Below are 12,323 nucleotides of genomic sequence, written 5' to 3'. Positions count from 1 at the left end.
CATTATTTCCAATTTAACTAAAAGTTTTCTATTAGAAGCAGAAGATCTACGTGCGTGCGTTGGGTGCAGGATAAACGACAGAGCTGGTGTGCTGCCATTACTGACCTTTACCTGCCATTAGCGCTAGGCTCAGTCTTGCGGTTAATCTAAATCTTAACCACAGAAGTCTCTCTAGTGTGTGCGGGGGAGGGGGGGAAGTAAACAAAAAGAAAGCACATTTACAAAATTATTGAAAAACATTTATTATACTTAAATTGAAATGTGTACATCTTATTAAAAAACAAAAGCAATTTGCTGGTGCCATAATTTAATTCCAATTTCAAGTGAGCTGGACAAACTACTGTACAACTTTCAATATTCTTTAAAATTAGATATTTGGATACTTTCCAATCAAGGATTTTTCCACTTTTATAAAACATTTGGATTTGAATACGGTGTGAGCTGGAAAGACACAAGGTCAGTTCAAGAAAATAGTAGGACCAAACAATACCCAAAGATGAACAACTTAGAGGCAGAAATGTTTAAGTACACAAAATTTTACTTTCAGTGCAGAAAAAAAAAAAAAAAAAGGAAAGAAACCCTAGCTCTGATGAATTTAAATTTTCAAAATGCTACAGCTTGAAGCAGCTTTTCTGCTAAGCACTTGAGCCAGTTATGAAAGAGGGAATGCAAAAAACCCGAGTTGCTTTTTTACATGCTGCAGTAGTTTACATTGAACACTGCAGCATAAAAAGCAAACTCTTCCCAAGCTTTTAAGCCAGAGATCAAGGTGGAACTTTTCAAAGGCACAAAATGACAGCTATGAAACTGCCACTTACTGAATACCTTTTGAAACAGTCCCCTCTAAGTACCTAACCAGTTGAAACTTAACCTAGGAAATGCTGTGCCACGTCTTTACAAGAAATATCCAAACCATTGAGAAAGCACATTGCCTGCTTCAAAGAGAAGTAAATATTTGGTCAGACAGAAGAGGCACTGTAACAGCTGTACAGTATGGATGGCAGGGCGGAGAAGGGTCAACAGCAAAGGTAAGATACTTGTCCATAATAGCAACGACAGCAAGGCGTTTACCTGCTGGTAGGAGACTAAAGTGGTGTATATTTAGTGTTTCTTAAGCAATTTATCTGATGTTGCTGAAAGCTGTGGCAGCCCTGTGGTGCCAGTGGGTCATCTTCCCTCATCAGCATAATGCCACGAAGTCATCAAAATCCACCCCTCACTGCTAGTATTTGTAAACCCACAATTTTACAAGCAAAGAGTTAAACTGCAGCAGTGCTCCGCAGAGAACCTAGGAAACTAAACATAAAAGGATGCATAGGCAATTCTTTTCCATTAAATTTGTTAAAGCAAAACACAATTACTTGGTACCCCATAGGATTTATATTAATCCCTCCGATAAGGTACTATTGATAATGCAGTTTGCTGCATGCATATATTGCATCTGTCTAGGGCTTCTTAAAAGCCCTGCTCTGGCATTTACACTTCTTACATACACTCTTATACACAATTTACACGGGAAGCTGTTTTGACAGCTTTACTCTCAAAGACCCGACGACCTGATCACTATCAGCTTAACTACTCATCTCCACACAGATTAATATGTGCTCTGCTAACATCAAAAAAATAAAACCAGCATCAGGTACAAGCAAGTAACAGACAAACTGGCACAGAAAGGTAAATGCCCCAAAATGAGTTTACATTCATCTCCAACTGGATACAGAGAATAGAAAAGCAGCAGCGCTTCGCTTCTAGAAACTGTATCTACTGGCCGCGATTTGCCTTGTTTTAGTAAAGGGCAAGCACCTTTGCTTACATTGTCTTCCATGCCTGTACGTAAGCTGTCATGGCATTCTACCTCTCATGAGGACACTTGGCTATGGCAGTGATAAGAAAGTTCACCTATCAAACAGCTCGTTAGAAAGGTCATTTTGTGTTTTCAATATGAAACATCTTATACGGTGAAGTTAGATCCTAAGGTTTTGGATGATCTTCGTAATCTTTAGGCAGGACTTCATTCTGCGTTGGAGTATCCGTCTAGCAGTTGTGGGACATCACTTCAAAATTATATGGAAGCCTTCACCATTTTCAGCTGAAAAAGAAAAAAGCGTCAGTCTTTCGTGAATAGAACCATAAACACACGAGCCAACACGCTACAACCTCGAAGTATGGACTTGGTTTTTACTGTGTAGAAGTGGTTCACTACTACTATGAAATATTAAACTTGAAACATGTGAAATACCGGTAACCTGCTCTTCAGACTAAACCCTTGAAGAATAACTAACTTTTAAAAATCTCTTTGGTTTGCAGTTATTTCTGAACTCTTCCTACTACACCTTAAACCTTAAACCCGCCTCATTTGCCAGCGACAGCTATATCAGAGAAGGAAGTTACCTTCTGCAAAACCAATATAAATCCTTAGCATATGTTTTTAATCATCTGTTTTGTGATCCTCAGCCTTAAACTAGACAGCCAAATGGGAACAGTGTTAAAAAAAAAACAAAACACCTGTGGATTTGATGCCTGGAAGCTAGCGGTACCACCAAAAGGCTCAATGACCGAGACGAACAGGTCTCTCACAATCACTAACCACGTGAACAGATTTTATACTACACAGAACAATTGGTTTCACGTTAGGATGCTGATGAAGTGAAGCAGACTTTAAAAATGCAGCTGATCGACAGGGAAAACCTGGCTTTTAAAAATCTCCTCCTTGTGCTGAACAAAAATGTCATGACTAACAATTTGTAATTGCATCTTCAAAGTCGGGACAGTTTCTGTAGGTAAAATTTGCAGAGAGTCACACTTGTCCACTGATGATAGCAATTTCCTGGCACCTTTTACGAGAAACAAACTGGACTCCTAAGGAAGCGTGGGGTTCACCTGAAACTCCTGGTGTTTAAAAGGGAGGCTCACGACACCCGTTGAGGGAACCTGAACAACAACATTTGTGGACCAAGGTTGGCTGCATCGTAGTTGCATGCAATTAAAATGAATTCTACCCATGTGAGCGCACGGGGCAGGGAGGAGTTTGTTCCCGTTCAAGTCCACCAGCGGATGCCGAACAGCAGCCTGACAGGAGCGGGTCTTTGGGAGGCCGAGGAAACGCGCTGGAGCCTTCCCAGCAAAATGGCCGCGTCCTGCCTACAGCACCAGCCTACCGGAGAGGATGACGTACCAGCAGTGAAAGAACAATTTTATACTCGGTTCTGCCAACTCTCAGGACTCGGTTAACATTCGGTTTCTGAGCTTCAGAGGTACTACTGCCGGGATTTTTTTTTTTTTTTTTTTTAATTATTTTGGAACGACACCATTCTCAACAATTAGCAACAGCAAGCACTGTTCAGTCACGGCTGACTGAATTTTAAATGAGGTTTGTTACCAAGTGCTGCACTGGTTCTGAACTGAAAGCTTGGAGAAAAGACGGAGGTTCTACGCGGAGGCTGAAAGGTCTGGCTAAGAGAGGAGGAGCTCATGGATATTTTATGCCACTACCGTAGGCAGATTTTTGGGGTTTTTTTGCAAGTCAGCCTTCACTAGAGCTGCTGTTACTCTCTGCCTAGGCGAGTTTTACTAGAATAGTATTCAGATTTAAAGGTGGCTCCTTGGTAGAATAAACAATTACGTTTTCAACTGTCAGAAAAGACACTGTACCTTTTATTGTGGTGAATAAGAAACAACTCTCATCTTGAAAGTTTTGAACCATCTACAAAAAAAAAAAAAATGTTAAACCCTCCTGAGTATGACCAATGCAAAAAATAAATACATCAGATATTAGCCACAGCCTTTTATAAGCAATTGCGTATTTTTTGTCTTATTCAGCAAGTGACAAGCGTATACCAAATTAAATTAAAATACATTACTGTCAAAATACTGCTTGTTAGTCACGTGACAGCCAGCTGTTACTGTTGGCTGTGGTTTTGGAACTCTAAATATGTGTAGCAGATGCTTGAATAAGCTGAGTTCAACAGTATTTAAACGCTCCCCGCCTTTGGGCATGTTCAAAATAAACATATACTAAGTAAGTACTGCAGCATCTCAGAACTATATAGACCAGTTGCCTTTCTCTTCTCATAATTTGAGTTTATTCAGGTAGGGGAAGAGTGACATTTAAAGGATCCTTCTGCTCATTTTAATGTAAAGGAAAAAATACTCTTAAGTGTCAGAGTATACTAGGTTGTCTTATCAAACAGAAAGAACAGTAATAAAGAAGCAAGCATAAGAAAATCCTCCATTCTATTTAATTCATAAATAGAATTTGTCAAGAAAATAAAATTTCCATTACCTGATCACTAACAAGAATGTGGATACCTGTGGGACCCTGTCTGTAAACCTGGTTGATCTGATGCAAAGGAATATTAAATGCCAAAGCAAGCTTGCGTGTGACTTCTGAGGCTGCCATTTCTTCTAAGTAGATTGCATGATAAACTACAAGAAAGAAATTTATTTAAATAAGCACGGTACTAATTGATAACAAGTAACCATATGAAAAAAATCTGAATTTGTTTATACCCCTGCTTTAAAAAAAAATTAAAAGCTAGAAACCTTTACTTTACTCTCCCCCTGTTCTCACTAAGAAGCATGAACTGCCACGGCTTTTCTTTCAAGGCAAAGCCATAACCACACCTCTCTGACAAGGGGGAGGCTTCTATTTGCTCTGATACTGAAAGCAACTTCCACATTTTTCCCTGTATCCTGCACAAAAAAAGCAGTCATGTCAAACAGACTTACATGGGTCTTTAGAGAGTCACCTGAAGATGACTTTTGGACGAAGAAGTCCACGATGACTTTGGATGAAGGAGGTACTTTTGGACCATCTCAAAAGAAGCAGGTAATAGGTCTGACTTGTACTACTACGCCGTTGCTTTAAATAGGGATGTAGATTTTTTTTTTTTTTAAAGAAAGCCTTTTTCAACTGTCTGAATAAATCTCCTACAGATCATCTCAGAGCTGAACGGGGGCACGGGGAAAATACAACACCGCAAACAAACAGAACAGTAAGACAAAGTAGCTATTCAGTTCGATGGTGTATTTACAGCTCTATAGCTTTATTTAATAGTGCTAGAAGCCCTTGGCAGCTCCATGTTTGCACATTCTTCTGTCCCAAACCAAAGACTGAAGATACCCAGAGGGAAAATATGTATTTGACAGAGACAGTATCCTGTTCACAGATCCTCCTCCACCTCAGTTCTTGCATGGAAAATACACAACTACTATCACAGCAGCAGCCTATAGATTTCAGTTGGTTGGGGGGGAGGTCTCTTCACTCAAAGCCAAGAGCAAGAAAATAATCCTTTCAAATAGCTCCATTCTCTTAACTGTAAGATTGACACGAATTTACAATTAACTATTACGTTCCCATCTGTGTTGAAACAACAGCTATCTCACAGGAAAATAACACTAAAATCATGAGCCCGTACACTGCTTGGCTGTTTTTCCTTGTCCAAGCCCTACCAGTTTTAGTTCAGTTGCACAGAAAACGACAGCAAAACCTAACTGAAAATGGGAAAGAATCTAAGTGTTCTGTTTGCATGTAGCTTTACACGCACTTACTTACATTTATCTGGTTAATACCTTGGCTGTAACAACGTAGCACAGCTCATTTGAGAGCTCCCTAATTAATTGCCATGTAACTACAGTCAGTTTTACCAATGGACTGGAAAAAAAAAAAAAAACACAAAACCTTGAGAGGTTTTAAGGTTCTGTTCATCCCGTGCAGTGTTAAAACAACGTTTTTCTGAATACAGCTTCCTATGGTTTCTCTGTACACCAGAAACAGAACTTCAGCCTCTTCACTCTTCTTTTTTCCTTCCCATCTATCTTGGTTTAGACTTCTTAAGACACAGAAATGGCATGCTAAGAGACCCCCTACGTGCCATACCGTATATTGCACCATTGCTGCTATCACCATTGCCTGCATCTTGTCTTTCCAGTTGTATGCTCCTTAATGGCTCCTGACAGACATAGATTGTTAAACGAGGCCTAACAGACCTGCAATTCAAACAGATTGTGTATCAGAGAAAAGGTTACTTGCCCTGGAAATACAGAAACCAATATGCCACAAATGTAGATTTGTTGTGCCTAATAGTATATTTGAAATGTTTTCTTTCACTGACAGACAAAAAAAAAAAATTAATGTAATGGTAAGTGGTCTCTCAGATGCTACTACCTTTTAACAAAATTTCAATCAATTCCAAGTTCAGCAATACGCTGCTTGTTGGAATCCTGGAACATAACTACCAAGTAATGACGACAATTCTTATAAAGGTTAATGGTAGCAAATACCTATTTCAGTCAGAATCAGATACATCAGCAGAGATGGGGTGTGTACCCTCAAAAGGCCTCCGGTTGTTCTTAGCTCCCCTAAATGAGAAGTTTTGTGTCTTGGCACAAATCCGTCTGTTTTCAAGAAACGGGCAGTGCCCAGCTGCACCGGTAGCAGTCTTACAGCCCACCTTTGAACTTGTCAGTGCCTGCATCTCACCCGGGGTCTGCCCTCACGGCGCAGGGGGCTCTTTTTAAACACGCTGCTGCCAGTTCCTGGGACAGCTCTCACAGGCATTGAGGCCCATCCTGACCCTGACTTCCCAGATCTCCCAATTCTAAGGATGAGGGATTCCAGTAAACGACAGAACAACACCCACTCAGCCTCACATTCAACATATTACCTGGATTTCAGTGCATTATATAGCCGAATCCCATCGGCTGGACCACAGATTTGTACCAGATCTTCTCTTGTCAGCTTTAATAAATCAGCACCTAGAAAAAAAACATGATTGTACAAAGTTTATTTTAGAACACCTATACTTTTAAAAATAAATTTTATCTTAATTTAAACAAAGAATAACAAACTCCACCATTATAAAAATGGAATCCTGCAAACATAAACAAGCAAGTAAAAATTAGAATAGGCACTAGCTAGCACTAAGAAAAAAACGACCTATTTTCCAAAGGTGGTTAGTTTCACTTGATGGTGTTCACATCTTCAAAAAAAGTACAAAGTCTGCAAGCACACAAATTTTTGTAGAGACAGATGATTGTTCTATATCCAGACAACGGGTTAAATGACTCAAAGTTTTAACTGACACCCAGGTTAATGTATTTTAGACACGCGGAAAATACTGAGCAAAGATATTTGATGGTTTCTCACATGCAGTGACACTCAATGAATCATCCCAGACATTCAACTAATACATCATATCCTCTACGCACTTAAGTTATTACAATTCGCTCATTTATAGAAGCTGCTGCTAAAGACTGGCATAACTAAATCAGCGTGGGCAAATCAGTAAATCAGCCGCGTATGGGGTGAATCCAGGTTATGGGATACTTCCATCCAAAAGCAGGGGTGTTTTAAATGATCCTGGGAATAAGTGATCCGTGAAAACAACTGCTTTCCAGAACATTTACTTTGGAAAAGGAAGCTTCAATAAAAGATACTAAGCAGATCTAAACACAAAATGGAAGGAAGGATCCTTCTTACAAGCAGCATGGGCGTCAACAAAGAAATAAACAGTCTGAAAAATCAGTCACTGTAATAGATGAGTGGGAGGACAGGAAAAAAAAAAGATAGTCTTTATTCGTGAAAGTACTCCATAGACAATCTAGGAATGCATAGGTAAAAGCCAGCAAAAATAATGTCATCATAGCCCTTAAGTACTATAACAGAAAAAAAACCCACCGCACCTGAAGAAGTATAATAAAAGCTACACTACACCTCTTGCTTCAAAGAAAATCTATCAGCCAGCTAGTATTTGACTTCTGTAAATGTATAAAGATAATAATGAAAAAGAAGAACTGCTTTGGAAGTTTTCCAAGAGTCTCTGTCAGAAATTTGGTACTAAAGTTTACTGAGAAAGCTTCGCAATCATAATACAAGCAGCACAGATCAAAAACTAACCAGCAGCAGAAGAACAAATGGTCAATTTCCAACACTACGAGGGCTGACTATAAAATATTGTGCTTTTTCATTAGGTCCATACTATTTAAAATAAAATCATCATGCCACTGATTAACTAAGGAGCCTTAGCGTGTCAGTCTTGAGCTGGTGGAGCTGCTGGTTCCAGGGAAGCCTGCGGCAGTACCGCCCGCTGACGGACAACAACGGGTTGCTTTGCTAGAAGGTGCACTGAGCCACGCTGAGGAGGGAGACCCAGGACGGCACCAGTTTATTGCTGCGATCGCTAGTAGTGCCAAGTGGTTCTTACACATTATATATGTTATTTTGTTTGGTTTTTTTTTCCTCAAAGAAATCATGTTCTTATGTGCCAAAAGCTGCATTTTTTCCAGAGGTCTCACTAGCATCTCAAGGTCTGGTCGGTTTTTATTTGGAGAAGTCATACTGCCTGTGCATAGGAAAACATCATGGACACCTGGGGTCTCAAAATTTTAGTTATTTTTAATATATTACTATATTATTATTAGCAGTAGTTTACAAAATTTTAGTTATTGCTGCCCATATTGATGTCAACGGAACTATACGTAATTTTCATCAACACCAAGTTTCCATACTGTTTGCTAAGGAAGGTACTGCAAAATCCCAGCTCATTCATTAGTGAGATGGCAGAACTTCCTTTTTCAGGGTTGGATGACACCTCCACAGCTTGTTCAGAAAGGCTAAATGTGAGCTTACTTCTCAGAACCTCTATATCCTAGCAGAAAACAGTACGAATTCTAGGCAGAAAACACTAGGCAGCAGCAAACATAATTAGCTAGCTACAGAAAAGACAGAACTTCTAGTCTTAGGGAATTCAATGCCACATTAGAGAATCTGTACTTTTGGTCTTGACCAGGGAAGATGCCTGGTACGCAGGGAATTCTGGCAGAAGCATGAGCTAAGCTCCGCAGCAGAGAGCAGGAGTTATTCATCAGGTTCTCCCCATCAGGTGTCACCAAAGAAACTGAGAAGGAATTTTACTCATGGTGTACACTGTGTCATCCCACCCTTTGCACAATTACATGGAGGATTAAAGAAGCGAACAGCAAAACACAGCCCCAGACAGCGCATCTATTGCTATTTCTTGCTTCCACACATACAGTGGAAACTACACTGACACACATTTAAGGCACAGCAATCAGATATTCTGCTGAAAAAAAAAAATAATTAGGCAAACACATGTAGGTAAAGGAATTCTCCTGTTGCATGGCACTGAAGCAGAGTTCGATACAACAAAGAATTTGCCATTTCTGTGAATAAGACGACTCTTCACAACTTCAGAGTTTGGAAGGATGAAAGTTTCATACACAATTAAATCTAACTCATAAGAAAAGATCTAACATGGGGCAGACGTTAGCAATTTCTTGTACTTTCTTTGAGATCATTGCACACTGGCTGCCATTAGGAAACAGGATAGCAAAATAGCTGCTCTGCTGGTCTGACTCACCAAATTAATTCCTTTTTCTCAAAGGACTAATCAAGGTTAAAATGATTTTGTGAATTGTCACCAGGGAAAAAGAACCTAGCTTCACTTCTGGGTGTAAGGGTGAATTTGTGCAAATTGCAACTAGGAAAAAAAAAAGCCTTTCAATGCAAATTGAACATTTAATAAATAAATTAGTAAATTACAATGAATGTTGATGGCAATTTTTCTTTAGAGAATTATTTTCTCACACAGAACTTGCTCATTAACACAAAAAAAGACTCTAAATAAAAAGTAAACTATAGATACCTGAGAAATTTGAAAAAAGCCTTGTATAGGTAGAGAACCTATTCTTGAGCAACCATTGCTGAGTTTCCTGGATTGTGGCTGAAGGATGAAGCTGCTGTAAGAAACAAGATTGGATATGATAATTTGGATATTAAAAAAAACCCCAAACCCCAAAACCATTAAAAAGCCTCCCTCAGTTAAACACTTCCTCAGTACCTATTAGTATTGAGGTATGTACAAATCAAATGTTCTGACACAAATAAACAAATGTAGCCATGAAAGCAAACACTCACATCTCCAGACCCTTGAGAGGTTCCATCTCCTTGATGATTTGGGGAGGAAGAATTGCTACAGATAGGGGAAAAAAAAAAGTATTACTAGAATTTTATTACGCAAAATATTTAGGCATTGCTGAAAAATAACTTGAAATTCCTGAAACAATAAATATCACTGTTGAAAGACAAATTAAACACTGCATAGAGTGAAACTTAAGTTAAACTCAAGAGAAAGATAATCACACGTGTCAATATGCAAGTCATCTGGTTCCGATTCTGTGTATTCTTTATCAACTGGAGAAGCAGCTTGACTTAACACAGGAGGTTATACGGCCACTTACCTGTCTTAAAGGGTGACTGATGAAGAGGTAGTAAAATACAAGGCCAACAAAACAGACAATACTACTGTAAATCATTCCTTGATCACCCAAGTTTAATTACAGTAGTTTAATTAATGCCTCAATACAAAATGTTTCTACCAATACCATTTCTGTTGAAAAGCTTGTAAAGATTATTGCTGGGTTTTTTTCTTGCTAATTATATTAACTGTGTATGAAGGGAACGAAGACTGTTCTTACTGAAAAAAGCTAAATAGCTTCCAACTCTAAAATAAATATATAGGTCAAAACAATTTCTCATTCCCCAGTGGAACCAGAAAACAGTTGCAAACTGCTGGATTTACTCGGAAAACACTTTTGAATAAGCCTGATTTTAAAATGTTATCTTTAATTAGGGTACAGAAAAGAAACCTACCTGTCTGGGACACTGTAGGTATTATGTTGAGCAGAGGTAAAAGCTGGAGCAGGAGTAGGACTGTTGTTTACAAATGTTGTAGGAGTATCAGGCCATGGTGAGCACTGAAGATAAAGAATTGAAACTTAAGTGTCTCTTGACAATACTTTTTTTTACTCTGATGCACAGTTCTTTGACTTAAAGCCAGGGTTTTTTCCACAGAGAATCTTGATTTGTAATTCCAAATAAAGATTCCCTCCATCCCACACATTACATGCAGATACTGCAGGTAAAAATCAGTTTTCTTTTATCTTGTTCTTTCAAGATGACTCCTATTTATACTGTCTTCTGTTAACAAAGTGAAGGTATTAGTGGTGGAACTGACAGAAGACCAGTTTAAACCAAACCAACCAACCCACCCCAAGCCATCTGCTGAAAAAACTTCTTTCATCCTAAAAGGGATGGAGGGGCTGTTTAAACAAACTACTGGTATCGTGACTTGACAGCAGGCATTCAGCAACAGTAAGTAAAACTATGAAGCTAGATTTCACCTTGTGGATAAATTTAACGTATCTGCCCTGACAGCAATTAAATACAAATGGAATTTTCAGTAGAAATTTTGTGAATTTAGATTTTTTTATTCATTTACTGCAGGACTAAAATGATGCTTACATGTACTGCCTTCTCTAAACTGCTTGGTAAACTGCAATTTTTATACACAAATTTAAGTCATCACAAGTATATGATGAGCCAGCTGTCCAATTTAGTCAGTCTTATTTGGATATTTTTTAAACAACCATGATAAAAGCCCTTCAAAATGAGACTAGCTTTTAGTGTTTTCAATACCATTGCAAATTCAGTATTTTAAAGAAAAATAAAAAACAAACAGATTTTGGCATGTTCAAAGACAAACAGACAGGATTAAAACAAGCAAATTGCCCAAGATAAAGTAAGCTAAGACCATGCTTGTTAAAACAACAAAGATTTCTGATATATTTATCATGCAACAGCTAAATACCCTGTAAGGAAATTTCCAGAGTTATATCATAGCCTTGCGGGGCAGGGGGGGAACAAGTATAACTTAATATTAATGGAAACACGTTTCAACAATTTTGTGTTGAAAGACCCTTTCACTATCTGGGGGAATATAAATAAGTATAGTATATATATATATATATATATATATATAGTATATTATATATATATATAAGCAGTAAATAAGTGCAATACCAGCTGCAATGTTCTGTGAAACAGTTAACGATGTTTCTGTGCTGGACTCCAGTCTTCACTCATCAAGAGTAAGACTGCAAGTTCCCCAGCATGGCACATACAATTTAAAAAAATTAATCTTGCATACCAATAGCTTAAAAATTAGGAAATTTGTCACCTGTCCGAGATCTGATTCAAATCAGCATTTTTGCTAGCCACTGTGTACACAGTGCCTTTGATTACATAGTCAAAGCCACCTTTTAGACTACAAACAGTGCCATTCACACAAAGCATGTTCTTCTATGACCTTCTAGTGTTACCCACTCTTCCTCCTGTTCTGTATATTCCCATCTGTTGTTTCTCTTCAAGCTCCTTTTAATGTTAATCTCAAAGATGTTATATTACAACAGGTAGTTAAAATAGGCCTTCATTCCCTAATTGTGGTCCAAAGCCATAATTTTAA

General features: G+C 38.4%; 1 protein-coding gene across 3 annotated transcripts in view; it reads right to left on the bottom strand.

The window, feature by feature from the left end:
- Positions 1 to 246: 246 nt before the first annotated feature.
- The window catches only part of UBP1 (upstream binding protein 1), a 41,729-nt gene continuing 29,652 nt past the window's right edge, over positions 247 to 12,323 (bottom strand). For 2 of the 3 annotated variants that reach the window (XM_082304366.1, XM_082304368.1), the window contains 8 exons: positions 10,673 to 10,776; positions 9,938 to 9,992; positions 9,666 to 9,759; positions 6,666 to 6,756; positions 5,879 to 5,988; positions 4,283 to 4,425; positions 3,652 to 3,703; positions 247 to 2,089 (listed from right to left, as the gene is read on the bottom strand). In XM_082304366.1, the coding sequence (XP_082160492.1) occupies positions 2,052 to 2,089; positions 3,652 to 3,703; positions 4,283 to 4,425; positions 5,879 to 5,988; positions 6,666 to 6,756; positions 9,666 to 9,759; positions 9,938 to 9,992; positions 10,673 to 10,776 (687 nt within the window). In that variant the 3' untranslated portion in view covers positions 247 to 2,051. The remainder of the gene's footprint in view (positions 2,090 to 3,651; positions 3,704 to 4,282; positions 4,426 to 5,878; positions 5,989 to 6,665; positions 6,757 to 9,665; positions 9,760 to 9,937; positions 9,993 to 10,672; positions 10,777 to 12,323) is intronic. The other variant, XM_082304367.1, reaches the window with a different exon arrangement.

The sequence above is a fragment of the Platalea leucorodia genome (genome assembly GCF_965183815.1).
Source record: "Platalea leucorodia genome assembly, chromosome: 1".
NCBI classification, from domain to species: Eukaryota; Metazoa; Chordata; class Aves; order Pelecaniformes; family Threskiornithidae; genus Platalea; species Platalea leucorodia.
The sequence above is the reverse complement of the archived record's forward strand: the minus strand, read 5'-3'. Positions and strand labels throughout refer to the sequence as shown.